This window comes from Aythya marila (genome assembly GCF_965140915.1).
Source record: "Aythya marila genome assembly, chromosome: 1".
NCBI lineage: Eukaryota > Metazoa > Chordata > Aves > Anseriformes > Anatidae > Aythya > Aythya marila.
This window is the reverse complement of record NC_139042.1, coordinates 68,120,976-68,133,703: the sequence shown is the minus strand read 5'-3', so window position 1 is coordinate 68,133,703 and position 12,728 is coordinate 68,120,976. Positions and strand designations below refer to the sequence as shown.

Here is a 12,728-nt window from a genome sequence, read left to right as displayed (position 1 = left end):
GAGACATATGTTATTATTTGAAGATAAGTTCTGAGTGGTATTTTAAGATTGTTGTTTACATTTTAGAATATGCTGGGACAACCAAGACAATAATAATAACAGTAACAACAACAACCACCACCCTGGAACAGACAACACTGGAGAGACAAAAGAAAAAGCACACTAGAAGACTACAAGGAAAGGTCTAAACATCCAAGTCATGCAGTATGTTTATAAACATTGCTTAGCATCCAGCTTTTACATCTGAAGGGTAATATGACAATGAAAAGATATGCATGTACTCACATGCTTTGCTCTAATAATCAGAATACACTTGATATCAAAACAAGCATTTAATAAAACCTACTTTCAGCTGTGTCATGAAAGAATAAATCTAATAGAATAACCACATCTATCACAGAACCATGAAATTTCAGCTATCACACTCCTCTTCTTTTTCACCCTCATCTTCACAGTTACAATAAATTGTACTGTTTGACCCATAATCAGGGTCATACTTTTGGTGTCTTTTCTGACTCACTTCCCTCATCTGCTCCCCCTGTTAAATCGTGTATTTATTTTTCTTTACAACACATTGGAGAAAAGCCCCAAATTTTACTCCTCTCTCCTCTTAGCATCAGAAGCTTTGTCCATGGCTTGGTTAGCTGTGCTAAGAAGTTCCTGAATGTTTGTCACAGTCACTGTTTCTAGTGCTAATAATGCTGATTTACATGCACATTCTTCTTCAGCCTCTCTGATTATGTTTCTCCCTTTCAAGAGATTTTCCTTTGCCTTCTCCAACAAGGATTCATTCACGTCCTGCCTTCAACACGTTTGCACATTTACACTCCAGGGCTCTCTTTTCTTAATCTCACTTTGCTTTCCTCATTCTTCTCCAAGCCTCCACTTAACTTCATCCCACACTGGATTTCATGCATGTGGTTTAACTCTTCTGATTAGAACTATTGCCTTCAGGATGTGTATCAAACTCACATCCTCTTCTTTTTCATTTCCTACTTTTTATCTATTATTTCTTTTCTATTATCTGTTTACACCAAGGTGTTCCAAACAGGTGAAGTAAGCCTCTGTTTTGATGGGTTCCAATCTCCCTACCACAAGCCCTTCACCCATCAGCATAGTTAAAAATGTTCTGTTTTGTCACTCTCCACACACACATACAAAGAGATGATAGGACAAACTGAACAAAAATGCAATTGGTCTTGACAACACTCTTTGACTTGTAGAACTAGAACCAAAGTCGAACACAATTCACCATGTTTGAAAAGGTCTTGTTCCACAAGTTTAAATTACCATGCAATATAAAATCTCCCCCTTTTTATTTTTTTTTCTTTTCCTTGATGGTGGCCTGGAACTTAAAAACAATAAAATAAAATAAAATAAAGTCTTCATCCCATCTCATGGATAGCTCTCACTACATCTTAACCATGCTTCCAAGAATTAAGATGGCTGATTCCTAAATGAAGGAAAACACTACAAACCTTAGTGTTAAGTGCAACCTGTGATTCTTCTCCTGAAGAAGCTCTTTTACAGTGAACATCCCAGAACCCAACAGATACATCTGGAAAGAAGATGATTACCAGAACTGTAATTATTTACCTTTGCAACAAACAAAACCTTTGTCCACTGAAGTCCAAAATACAATTTCTATTCTTCCTCAAAGTCTGACCCAGACTTGGCTCCTTGTGAAGAACACACCTCTGCAGGAGCTATTCCTCTTTCCCTGCAGCCCCCCCATGAAGCACTCTACAGAGGAGGACAGCCCAGCTTTCCCTGAGGAAGCTGTGAGCAAACATGCACGCGGGGCCTGAATCAGCATTCTGGCCAACAGCCTGAGCACAATTGGCTGGAATGGCCCCCTGATCTAGGTAGTTTGGTGGGAGGGCTGGCACTTATATTTTTTTCTGTAAGGCAGCAAATGTTATCCTTGAACAGAATCACTAAGGGATCAGGGCAGGGGAATTTCTGAGAGGAAAGGAAAAACATTCTTCCTCAGAAGCTTTTTTGCTGCTTGCTCTGCCTTGCCATCTTACAGAAGAAAATAACTGTGGTTAAACTAAAGGCAACCTTGCTACAGACCAGCTTTATCTGAGAAAACCAGCAATACTCCCCACTCTGTTAATTCCATCCTGTGGCATTTGTCCCTCCTTCCCCTACCCATCTTTTCTCTAGGAGGCACGTTGCTATGTCTTTGCATTTTTCCAGAAAACTTCCTACTTTTATCTCATTGCTTCTCATTTGCTTGCTCCACTCTGACTGGGGAGGCAACAGAATGACGAATACTTACTGTTCCCTGAGATCTATCTTTGACGTCATACACGGAGAGTTTGATTTGTGTCATTTGATTGATAAGAGAGTCTTGGAAAAAGGCAATGCTGCTTAGAAATATAGGATTACTTGTTCCCTGTAATCATAAACAAAAGAGGCAAAGAATACACAAGGCGATAGTTGTTATGAGGATATACTTCTTGTGTTAGCTTCGATTTTAAGTCTAATCCAACAGTACCTCAACACTTACCTCAATAATTTCTGTCTGTGCATGCTTCGTCCAGAATGCCTGAGGAGGTGTAGTTACACTCACTGCTACAAAACTATTTGGTTTTCGGTCTAGTGATGGAGTTAGCAGCTCACTGCAAGCTTCAGGCATGTAACAGAGAAATAAATTTAGATTTTAGACTTTTAGTCTTTCTCATATTGTTGTAAGACTCTACATTTTTTTAAAGCATATTATGTAATCTGAGCAATAAAGCCCTGAAAGCCTAGGATTCAGTCTACCACTACACCATGAAAGCAGACATCGTTCACCTTTGTGCATACAGACAGTAAACATGCAATCAGATCGCTCTTGCTCCAAACTATACAACTATCCATTAAACATGTCCTCTTCCAACACCTGCCTACCCATCCCTCCAGCACAGCTCATTAGAACAGTGCTCATGCAGAGAATTTCCACTGGGAATCTCACGAGCATGGCTGTATTTGATCTGAAGTCACGCTCTATTAAGCCCGTTACCAAACGCTATTTTGCCATGGAGAACCAAAAGGAGTCCTTGAACGTTGATCAAGAAGCACTACTATGAGGAGAACTAGCTTGTAATTACAAAAGGACAGTAATTTATCTCTTCTAAAATGATACAGAGAGTTTAACTACTGGGAAGGGACTACAGTGAATAGAAAACAAATCAAAAATTCCAGTGAATGACTCTGCACATCTGCTTTGCAATTCAGAGCTAAATTCTAGCTAGCTAGATACAAGTAATTACAGCATGGTCTGGCTCTGCTTTAGCTAGATGTGCAAGGTTAGTTTTGAATTTAACTGGGCTAGCAAAATGCTTACATGTACACTGTACAGCTTTGCAGTTCTGTGTATTTTTAATGTATTTGAAAATATTTAAAAATCCTTATTCAGTTCCAAGGAATTCTAGTTAACATTATTATTCATAGTCTTATTATACACTTCTGTGCAAATTATCTAATTTTCATTTCAATCATATTGGTAAGAGCAGAAACTTCCAAACAACCAAACACTATTAGCGCAAGAAAAGCATGCTGCAGTTGAAAATGTGGACTGAATTTTAATGAGAAAAATGCTTCTCACTTATTTTTCAAGTGAGGTGAGTCAATGCACAAGTTTCTTGTCCATATTTAAACATCCCAGAAATTAGGTCGCTGAAGCATCTCACATTGTCACTTGATAGCAAAGACCACAGGAAAAAAGGTATGTGTGATAGTTGGTAACTCTTACAAAATATTCTGTCTGAAAATGGTGTTTCCACCAAATCTTCAGTTTGGTTGAAGACTTGAACTGTTGATATACTGAGACTGAGGACAGTTTCATAGTATCTTTACATAAACTAAATGTACATTTAAAAATAACATTCACAAATCAAACATTTAAAAGTTTATAGGACAGATGTTTTAACTACAGATTTTTAAAAATATCACAAAATCTTTTGGCTGTCTATCAAAAGCTACATATACTTAATAGCACATACAATCAAAATTATCGTAAGTCTAAACAATCCTAAAAACCACTAAACATACCTAAACTGAACTCTAATATCGGCTCATCTGGATCCTGAATATTTCCTGTAAACCAAAAAAATTAGCACAAGGTTAGCAAAGCATTGATCTCATGTGAACCCATCCTTGAAATTGCAGTTACAGGGGAAGAAATTAAATTTAATAGAAAATATTAACATTCTTAATTCAATGAGCCGTGAATATTTAGAATATTCATTAGCTAATCTTTGGTACTTAAAATTTATTTAAAAAACCTGAGATGAACTAATTTTATAAGATATGTTAAAACAATGACAAAAATATGCAAAACTACACCAGATTATATTGAAAATGGGAATACAAAATGTCAAATCTCAGAGGAAAATAAAAGAATTAGAGCCACTTAGCGTCTGAGGCACTATTAGCTCCAAATTATTAAATCAGATATATCTCCTCAGTAATCAGTGAACAGGGAAAAGTTGGAAAGTATCTGTCTCTCTCACTAATCAAATAAAGACTCCAGGGATTACAGCGCTAATTTACTCACCGTAAAAGATGGGGAAGATAAATCTAAGATTCCTGAACTCTCTTGAAAAGTATATACAATGTCAAACTAGGAGGTTGCCAAGACTCTTCCTAGACAACCTTGACATGCTTTTACTATTTTGCCCCATTGCTTTTTTTTCACTGAAAATAGTAACTGCACAAAATCTACTTTAACTTCTTTTCCCTTCTCTCTTCAATTTGGATGTTTTGCCTACATTAAGAATGGGAATTTTTTGAACGCTCCAGATAATCAGACACATCTAAATCTTCTAGGAATGGGAATAAAAAAACGGTCATGTTAGTAAAGGGCAGATTCTGAAAGGGGCAATAAAGCAATAGCTGACATGAAGGTACGTACCTGCGAGAGAGAGGCCTACCATGTCGGAGGTGACATCAATGGTGGAGGCCCGTTGCACGGTGCGGGACTTTGCACCATGGCGGGGACTGTGTTCTCTTGCTGTCATTTTTTCATGAAGAACCCTTCTTTTCTCGCTGCTTGGCTTTACTGGTGTTTGTCTTATGGAGCAGCAGAGTGCAGCAGGTTGTCTCCAAGTGCTATTCCTCTAACATTACCGTGCTAAGCCATAAAGAGAGAAAAAACATACACCAGAATTTTAGGCCACGATCAGCTGTTGCTCTTTTTAACATCAGCAAACTTCCTGCCACAAAATTACCTCAGGTCACTCAAATAAAGCGCTCAGGGCAGATCCAAAGCACAGTAAGTCAATTTTCATGAACCGTACATCTGTAGCACTTTACTGCAAATTGTTGAAGACTGTACCACACGCAAGAAAGGCTCTTCTGTCAGAGAACGGGGGTTGAGAGACTCGTTAACAGAGGAGCTGCTCTTCCCCTTTGTCTAAGTTATTAAATCACGCTTAATGAAGTTTCCTGGTTTTCATAATCCCTAGGGAGCACAAGTAAATTTGTCAGACGGGGCCTCTGTCTGCAGAGGTAGGGCAACAGATTAGGACAAAGGGACATGGGGTTGGCAGGACGTGGAACAAAAGGGCAGGAAATGTTCTTAGTGTCAGCAAGCTGTGTCTTTCTAGGCTCTACCGCCATGAGAAAGGGATATTGAAAACTATAAATAAAACCTTCCGGGTCGGGGTGACGTTGAAATGTTGGCATGGCGATGTAAAAAAAAAAGCAAAACGGGATGACTGCTGATGTGGCATACAACAGTGGTTGTGTTTTTCCTTCACCCAGTACTCTGTGAACACATATGAAGGGTTTTCTTCCTTTCAGAATGTCTATAAAGTCAAATGTTATGCTAGGAAAGAAACACCGTGCCTAGAGATCATTTGATTATGTAGTTAAATTTAGTTAAATGCAGTGCGCTTGGTTTCACTGGTAAATTTGTATTTTCCTTCCATCAGCCACGTCAGCACTGCACTTATGGAACTTTTGCATTCCTTTCACATTTCCTTTGACAAAATCCATTCATTTAGAAAGTGACATTAGGAGTAAAATCTGAAAAACTGAAAGGTAGCAATACAATGACTAATGCCCACAGCAGCCCTTTATTCATATTACAAAATATTTGAACCACATTTTTTTTCCCTCTTAAGCTGAGGGACCTAACAATGGACAAGATGCATCATATTTAAATAAATCACCTAACTTTTACTTGTGTTTTTAATAGGTGTTTTAAATCAGTCTGAAGGCCTCCCAGAAGAGTATTCAACCTGCCTAACTCAGATCTCTAAATTTAACCAGTGAGCACCTCCCTCTGGAACATTTCAAAATAATCCCTCCACAATGAATTCAAGTGTCATCTTAACTAGCTCTAGTTCACTAAACATCTAAAATGTAGATGCAAGTTAAGAACCTAAGACAACTGAATTGAGCGCAGTCCTGGCCACCTACAGAAGCTTAGGAATGGGATTTGAAATGGGGAACTCATTCTAGGGAGGAAGGAATTTGGGCCATGTCCAGCAGATGGGCCAGTCTATTGCCCCTCAGAACTAATAATTTCCTTCAGTGATTCAATTCACGAGTGATCACTGTCGTACTCAATACAGTACTAAATCATTAATAGGATGTCATAAACTAATTCCAAGTAGAAAAAAAAATGAAACTGTTGAGTGGAAGAAGCAGAAATTGAGAACTCTGAACATCCCATCTCCAAAAGCTTTGAGACTCTGACAGCATGCAAAATGACAGCCAAAAATTAGAGCAGGCAGTTTTCCAATTCTTGCAGAATCACAGAATAGTTGAGGTTGGAATCACAGAGGTTGGAAGGAACCTCTGGAGTTCATCTAGCCCAACCCCTTTGCTCAAACGAAGATCACCTAAAGCAAGTTGCTCAGGACCATCTCCAGCTGAGTTGTGGACAAGAATGGAGACTCCACAACCTCTGTGGGCAACCTGGTTGTTCCCATGTCTGATTACTCACAGTAAAAAAAGCTTTTTATCTTTTCTTTTAACATTTAAGTGGTCAAGTGGCTAGAGAACCAACGGTCTTTCTGCAATAGTATTGAATGTCCTAAGATTTGGTCAAATCAAACTTCCATCAGAACTCTTTGCCAGTGTACAAGTCCTTCTATTCTATCATTTTTCCTTCTTTCAGCAATACATTTTTCCTTGGTTTGTTCTTTATGCAATGCGATGTTAATGGTTTGTAAGTCCATTAAACCTAAGTGCCTAATGAAACAGAACAGCTACACAATATAGTTGCAAAGATTTAGGCAGAATGCCATAGCCTCTTCCTCCAAATCCTACTGTAACTACCCTATTAGACAACTAACATGTTCTCATAGCTAAAGGTCACACAGCAGATAGGTGAAAGAGTCTACTGGTTTTTTAACCAGAATCTCTGTAATTGCTGATATCCTTAAAAAGAGTCAATCTTTGAAAAGTTAAAATAGGGATAGATTAAAAAAAAAACCAAACCCTATTTCTAAGTAAATATCACTGAGAATAATATTCCAAGTCTAAGTCCTCAACTGTTCCTTTACATTGCAATATTAATTTATCACCTATGATAATATGATAAATTCTTAATTTACTGGCAATAGCTTACAATAATTTTACTTACAAGAGGGCTCTTTTCCTCATGTGCAGAGGAATTTTGCATGTCATAACATCAGTTAAGTCCACATCTAGAAATGAACAAAACAATCAGTATAAATAATCAATCTTTTATACAGTGTAAATCACTGCCAACAGAAAAGTATCCTTAGATTAACTGTAAATGTCAGTTCTGATTATTAGATCTTGCATTAAAGTTTATTGAAAACTAAGAACAATTACACTGGCAAATAAATAAGAGTGCAATCCTCTGAGAAACCTGGACCACCACTGGTGATAGCAATAGCCAGGCAGGACAGGAACACAAAGAAATACGCTTATGCTGAAAAGGACTGACTTCAAGTCAGAATTTGATGCATGGGTGCAATGGCTTTAAGAAATGTGCTAAAATGTTTACAGAAAGGCCTGGTGCTATAAGAAAAAGGAATGTATATGATACATGTTGAGAATGAAAAGCCTTTGTAATGAAAAAATTACTATACTTGCTTTTCCATAAGTTAAGCTTCCAAGTTTATATTGTATGGAAGACTTATAAGAGTTAAAACATCACGAGGAAAGATCATGCAAAATAGTCAAAACACAGAAAATCAAAAGATCAGGACGCAGGGCTGTTTCTACATTTTGTGAAATTATGTGAGGTAGGTTTCTGTGAACAGCTAGAAATATGCATACAGGAAAAGTGAATTATTCATAAATATACTACAGGTTACCTGAAGGTTTGAATTTGCTAATGGTACCATCTAATTCAAGTAGTTTTACATTAGCAGGATATGCCTTTTAAGACCTCGCAAGTATGGCATACAAACAAAAGAGATGAGGGAGTCGAGGCTCAGCTTCTGGATTTCATCGCCAGCCCTATCAATAACCCAGGATTGCTTAAGAAAATGGGTCTGAGCTCTTATCATCACTTACGGAAAGGGTTTCATCTCGCCTAACTTAATCCGTGTAGGAGGCAAGAAGCTGATCTCACCTCATTGCCCAGGTTCTCTACGTAGTCAATGGTGAGACACAGGCACCTCCAGAAAATGATTCACCATTTCCCAGGGTAGGTGGGATGAATCACCCCATGAAGACACCTCTCTCTCTCATTTTAGAAACAATTTAGATGACTAGTTTGGGCCTGACGCTGCAGCTGGGCAAACTGAATCCCTCCCCCAGCTGTGCTAGCTCAGGCAGGGATGACTTCCTTCCCTTCACTGCATGGCCTGACCGTCCCAAACAACAGCTGCTCTTGGATTAAAACCATTTCTACCTTTGCAACTTTATTATCACCTTTTTGATAGAAATCAGTGGAGGCATGATTCCTTCCGAATTAAAGGTAGTACAAACACACCTGGGAGTTTCCTGAGACGGCACCTATGACAGGTATCACTCCTGTCCCAAGGGGTGATGTAATTCAGTCATCATGTCCAGGCAAATCTCATCTGGGGCACGGCATGACACACCTACACACTGCCTTTGGCTGTGCCCTTACTAATACTGCAAACAGCGGATGTTGATAAATCTTCAGGAGGAGCATAACAGAGAAAGGGAAAACGTGGCAGCTCATTTAATGCTTTGAAGAACAGTCTCAGGATGAAATCCTGCTAAAAGTTTACCATCATCTCCAAGGTGGAGTGAAAAAGTAATTGTGGGTACTTAACAAAGTGTTTTACTGCTCTCTGTACTGCAAGGCCCACTCTCTGGACCTTACAAATTCGGGTTGCTGCTCCTTAATAATCCATTTGTAAGATCAAAAGGACACCCCCAGCCAACTGGCCTCTTCAGATAACTGTATCATCATGGACAAAATAATGGAAAGGATGAAATACCAGACACTAAGTTATGACTACGCTTCCTTGCATGTAACAGCATCATCTCTAATATGCTTATCAGATACATTTTTTCTTCCTTTTTACCTCCAACCACTGAAAACCTTGTAGTTCAGTAAGATTTGCTTCAGGGTCTGAGGTGAAGGTCTGGACCAACCCCATCACTCAGGGCTGCAGAGGTAGCCCAAGAACGGCACATCAGCTCAAGGTCTGCAGCTCCAGCAAAAGCCTCCTAAGACCGACACTGATTAACAGCTGTTTTTTGCAGTCTCATGAGCACTTTGCTCTTCTGTCTTTTTTAACAGCACACCTAATGTCCTGAATCTGATTCAGGTCATATAACAAAAGGAAAAGTCAAAGCCATGAGCTTGATACCTGGAGTCAGATTTTTCCTTCCAGCCAAACCCATGGGAGCAACAACGCAGAGGATATCGATGCTCGCAAAGACAGGACGTGCAGAATGAACCAGCTGGTGCCAAAAGCTGATACCCACCCAGTGCACATCTCAAGGTGATACTTAGCATTATGGTCCAGAGCTAATTTGGCTCTGGGGACTGAACGCACATTAAACAGTGTGCCCTCTCCAGCTTAGCTTCAGGCAAGAAGCCCGATTCATGTGCTCTGAGATATGAACAAAAAATGCAGTGACTGGGGATGACAGCAAGATTTACTTCCAAAACGGACTCCTAAATATAGGATATATTTATATATAATATAATACAATAGCTAAATATATAAATATTTAGATATGTATATATTATAAATATAATTATATATGTTATATAATTAAATATATTATAAATATAATACTTATATATAATAATATTTTATATTTATGTATTAATAAATACAGGATATGATATAGATGCAGCCGTACGATCAATTATGGCTTATTTATTAGTTCTACGAGCAGCCTCCCACAAGTTGCAAATGCTCCCATTGTTGCCACTGACAAATATAGACTATTTCAATGTCAGCTGCAGATCCATGGGTTGATAACAGTTTCGCTGCCCTTCACTCCCTCAGTGACCCTGGACATCCATTTACCAGGCCACCTGGAAGGCAGAAGGAAGCAAGTGGCACCAGCACCCAGGATGAACCTTTGCCTCCCACTGAAATAACTTCCCCACCAAAACATCCTCAGCAGGTGCTAGTCTGTCAGCTCCACAAAGGGGCTGTATTCCCCTTCTCAGTCTGCTCCTTAAATCTAGCTTCCCCTCCGAAGATGGCTCAATGTTTCCTCCTCTCATTGACCAGAAACCCACTTACCAGGAACGGAAAACAAGCTTGCCCTGAATGGTGCCTCTTGTCCTCCTGAAGCACTCCTGAGGACTCTGATCAAGGGGGTGACCTCAGCAGGCACAGGGAAACATCCTCCACAAGAAAAAGAAATCAGCTACTGCAGGACACAATGAATGTAGCTGTGCAGCATGGAAATCCCCAAGAGCGACCTTTTGGTGATACTCAGATAAAATGCCAGTTCAGCAGCAGGAAGTAGCTTGCTTTCTCTTTGTTTTCCCTTCTGCCCTCTCCCACTTACCTACACACAAATCTAAGTCACACTCTTTCTTCTTGATCCTTCACCCCCACCTTCATGAAATCATGAGAAGCTTCAGCAAACCCAATTAATCTACAAACCCGATTTTCTCTCCTCTAGCTATTTTGGATACTTTTGGGTACTCCTCCACTGTTTTACCAACAGTTTACGGATGGTCTTTTCTCTAGGTTAATCTTTAGGCTCTTCACAAGAAATATACAGGGTATGTTACGGTAAAGCTTCCTGTGCACGGGATGACTTCTTTCCATACCACCTGGGCCTCTCACACTGCCCACGCAGACACGGAAAAAGCCCACGAGACTGGCGGATGACATATTCGCTGTTGAGGAGTTTGGACTGGGAACAAATGGCTGAATTTGACAGTCCTTTGGACACCCTCCTCCAAGGTCCTCCTGCTGCAGGAAAGGGGTGGGGGAAGAGGGGAAGAACGGGGATAAAACAAGTAAAAAAAAAAACAGCAGTTTATGGCCTGAAGATGAACCAGATACGCTCTGGTATCTGGTACACTCTTATAGTCACTGCAGCGTTCATTACAGCTGTTGATTACAGATGGCAGGCTCTCTTCTCTGACATGACGGGTGGCAGTGAAATATTCCCCATCACACAGGCAGTGAGAGGCTGCGGGGACCACAGAAAACACAGAGGAATAGAAGCACACGAACTGCATGTGCAGTGGGAAGTTCTGCTCGAAGTCTGATTACAACAAAAAGTCCCGGGAACTATCTGAACTGTCTGCCTGCAATACTTATCCACTTCACAGACCAACGTAGCACTACTTCAAGGCAGTTTATTCTGGTCAAAACAACCCGGGAATCACTGGCGAGCTACTGTGAGCGCTGTCCTCTGTGTGCCTGGGTCACATCTCACATTCTGCTCGGAAACCACTGGGTCGTGTTCAGCTTCGACTGTGCTCCGGGGTCACAGACTAAACAGGAGTTTACTTTCTTGACCCTGGATTTTCCCAGATGGAAAAAAATGCTCCATTAGGTCACAAACACACCAGAACATCTCCCAGGCACTCTTCATTTTCATGTGGCATTCCTCCGACATGCTCTGCTTCCTACGCTTACCATTTGAAACATTTATATAAATTCAAAATACAAAACAGCAGCAGAGGGCAAGCCAGAAAATGCACAAGTTATTTCTCTAACATATGTGGCTTTCACTAAGACATAATTAATTGACTCAGGAAATGAAACATGTCGTGTATTTAGAAAATCTTAAATAAATGCTAGGGTGGGAGTAATATTGCACAAAGGTTATTACCAGGAGTGATGCAGCATAGCAAAACTGCTGCGACTAACACACAAATCTGTCGATGCATATTTCTCCATCAGCATTTGGTTTGTATTCTAAATTGGGGCTTGTGTTTGTACTTCTGATACATCTTTTTTCTTATAATGTGCACGCCTAGTCTGTGCCTACTGGTGAGGATTTTTTATGTCTTTTCTAACAAAATAATTCTTGTTTGGTTCCAGATACCAGTTTCCTTTGTGCTGCTTTCATTTGTTCTTCTCAATACACAACATGATTTGTTTATGTACCCTGATCTCTCCAAATCAGTGGGGGAGAGGGCCAAGATGCTCTTCCCTTGACTCACTTCTGCAGTCACATAGCCAGCCCCTCCTTCCCAAGCAGTGGGATGCTGCTGGTTTGAAGTGTGAAGCACCCAGCTCCACACACCCCAACAACAGTCCACGCTTCCCACCACTGTTCTCATTTCAACGCCTCGCCGGGACAGCTGGCATGGCCAAAGGAATCCTTTTTCATGCCAGTCCTAC

At 40.0% G+C, this 12,728-nt stretch overlaps 1 protein-coding gene across 12 annotated transcripts in view; it reads right to left on the bottom strand.

Annotated features, from left to right (window-relative positions):
- INPP4A (inositol polyphosphate-4-phosphatase type I A) overlaps window positions 1-12,728 on the bottom strand; it is a 110,127-nt gene that overhangs the window by 44,455 nt on the left and 52,944 nt on the right. For all 12 annotated transcript variants that reach the window (XM_082776801.1, XM_082776797.1, XM_082776804.1 and 9 more), the window contains exons 2-7: window positions 7,586-7,649; window positions 4,904-5,122; window positions 4,042-4,086; window positions 2,516-2,634; window positions 2,285-2,401; window positions 1,479-1,558 (exon numbers count right to left, since the gene is read on the bottom strand). In XM_082776801.1, coding sequence (XP_082632927.1) covers window positions 1,479-1,558; window positions 2,285-2,401; window positions 2,516-2,634; window positions 4,042-4,086; window positions 4,904-5,009 — 467 coding nt within the window. In that variant the 5' untranslated portion in view covers window positions 5,010-5,122; window positions 7,586-7,649. The remainder of the gene's footprint in view (window positions 1-1,478; window positions 1,559-2,284; window positions 2,402-2,515; window positions 2,635-4,041; window positions 4,087-4,903; window positions 5,123-7,585; window positions 7,650-12,728) is intronic.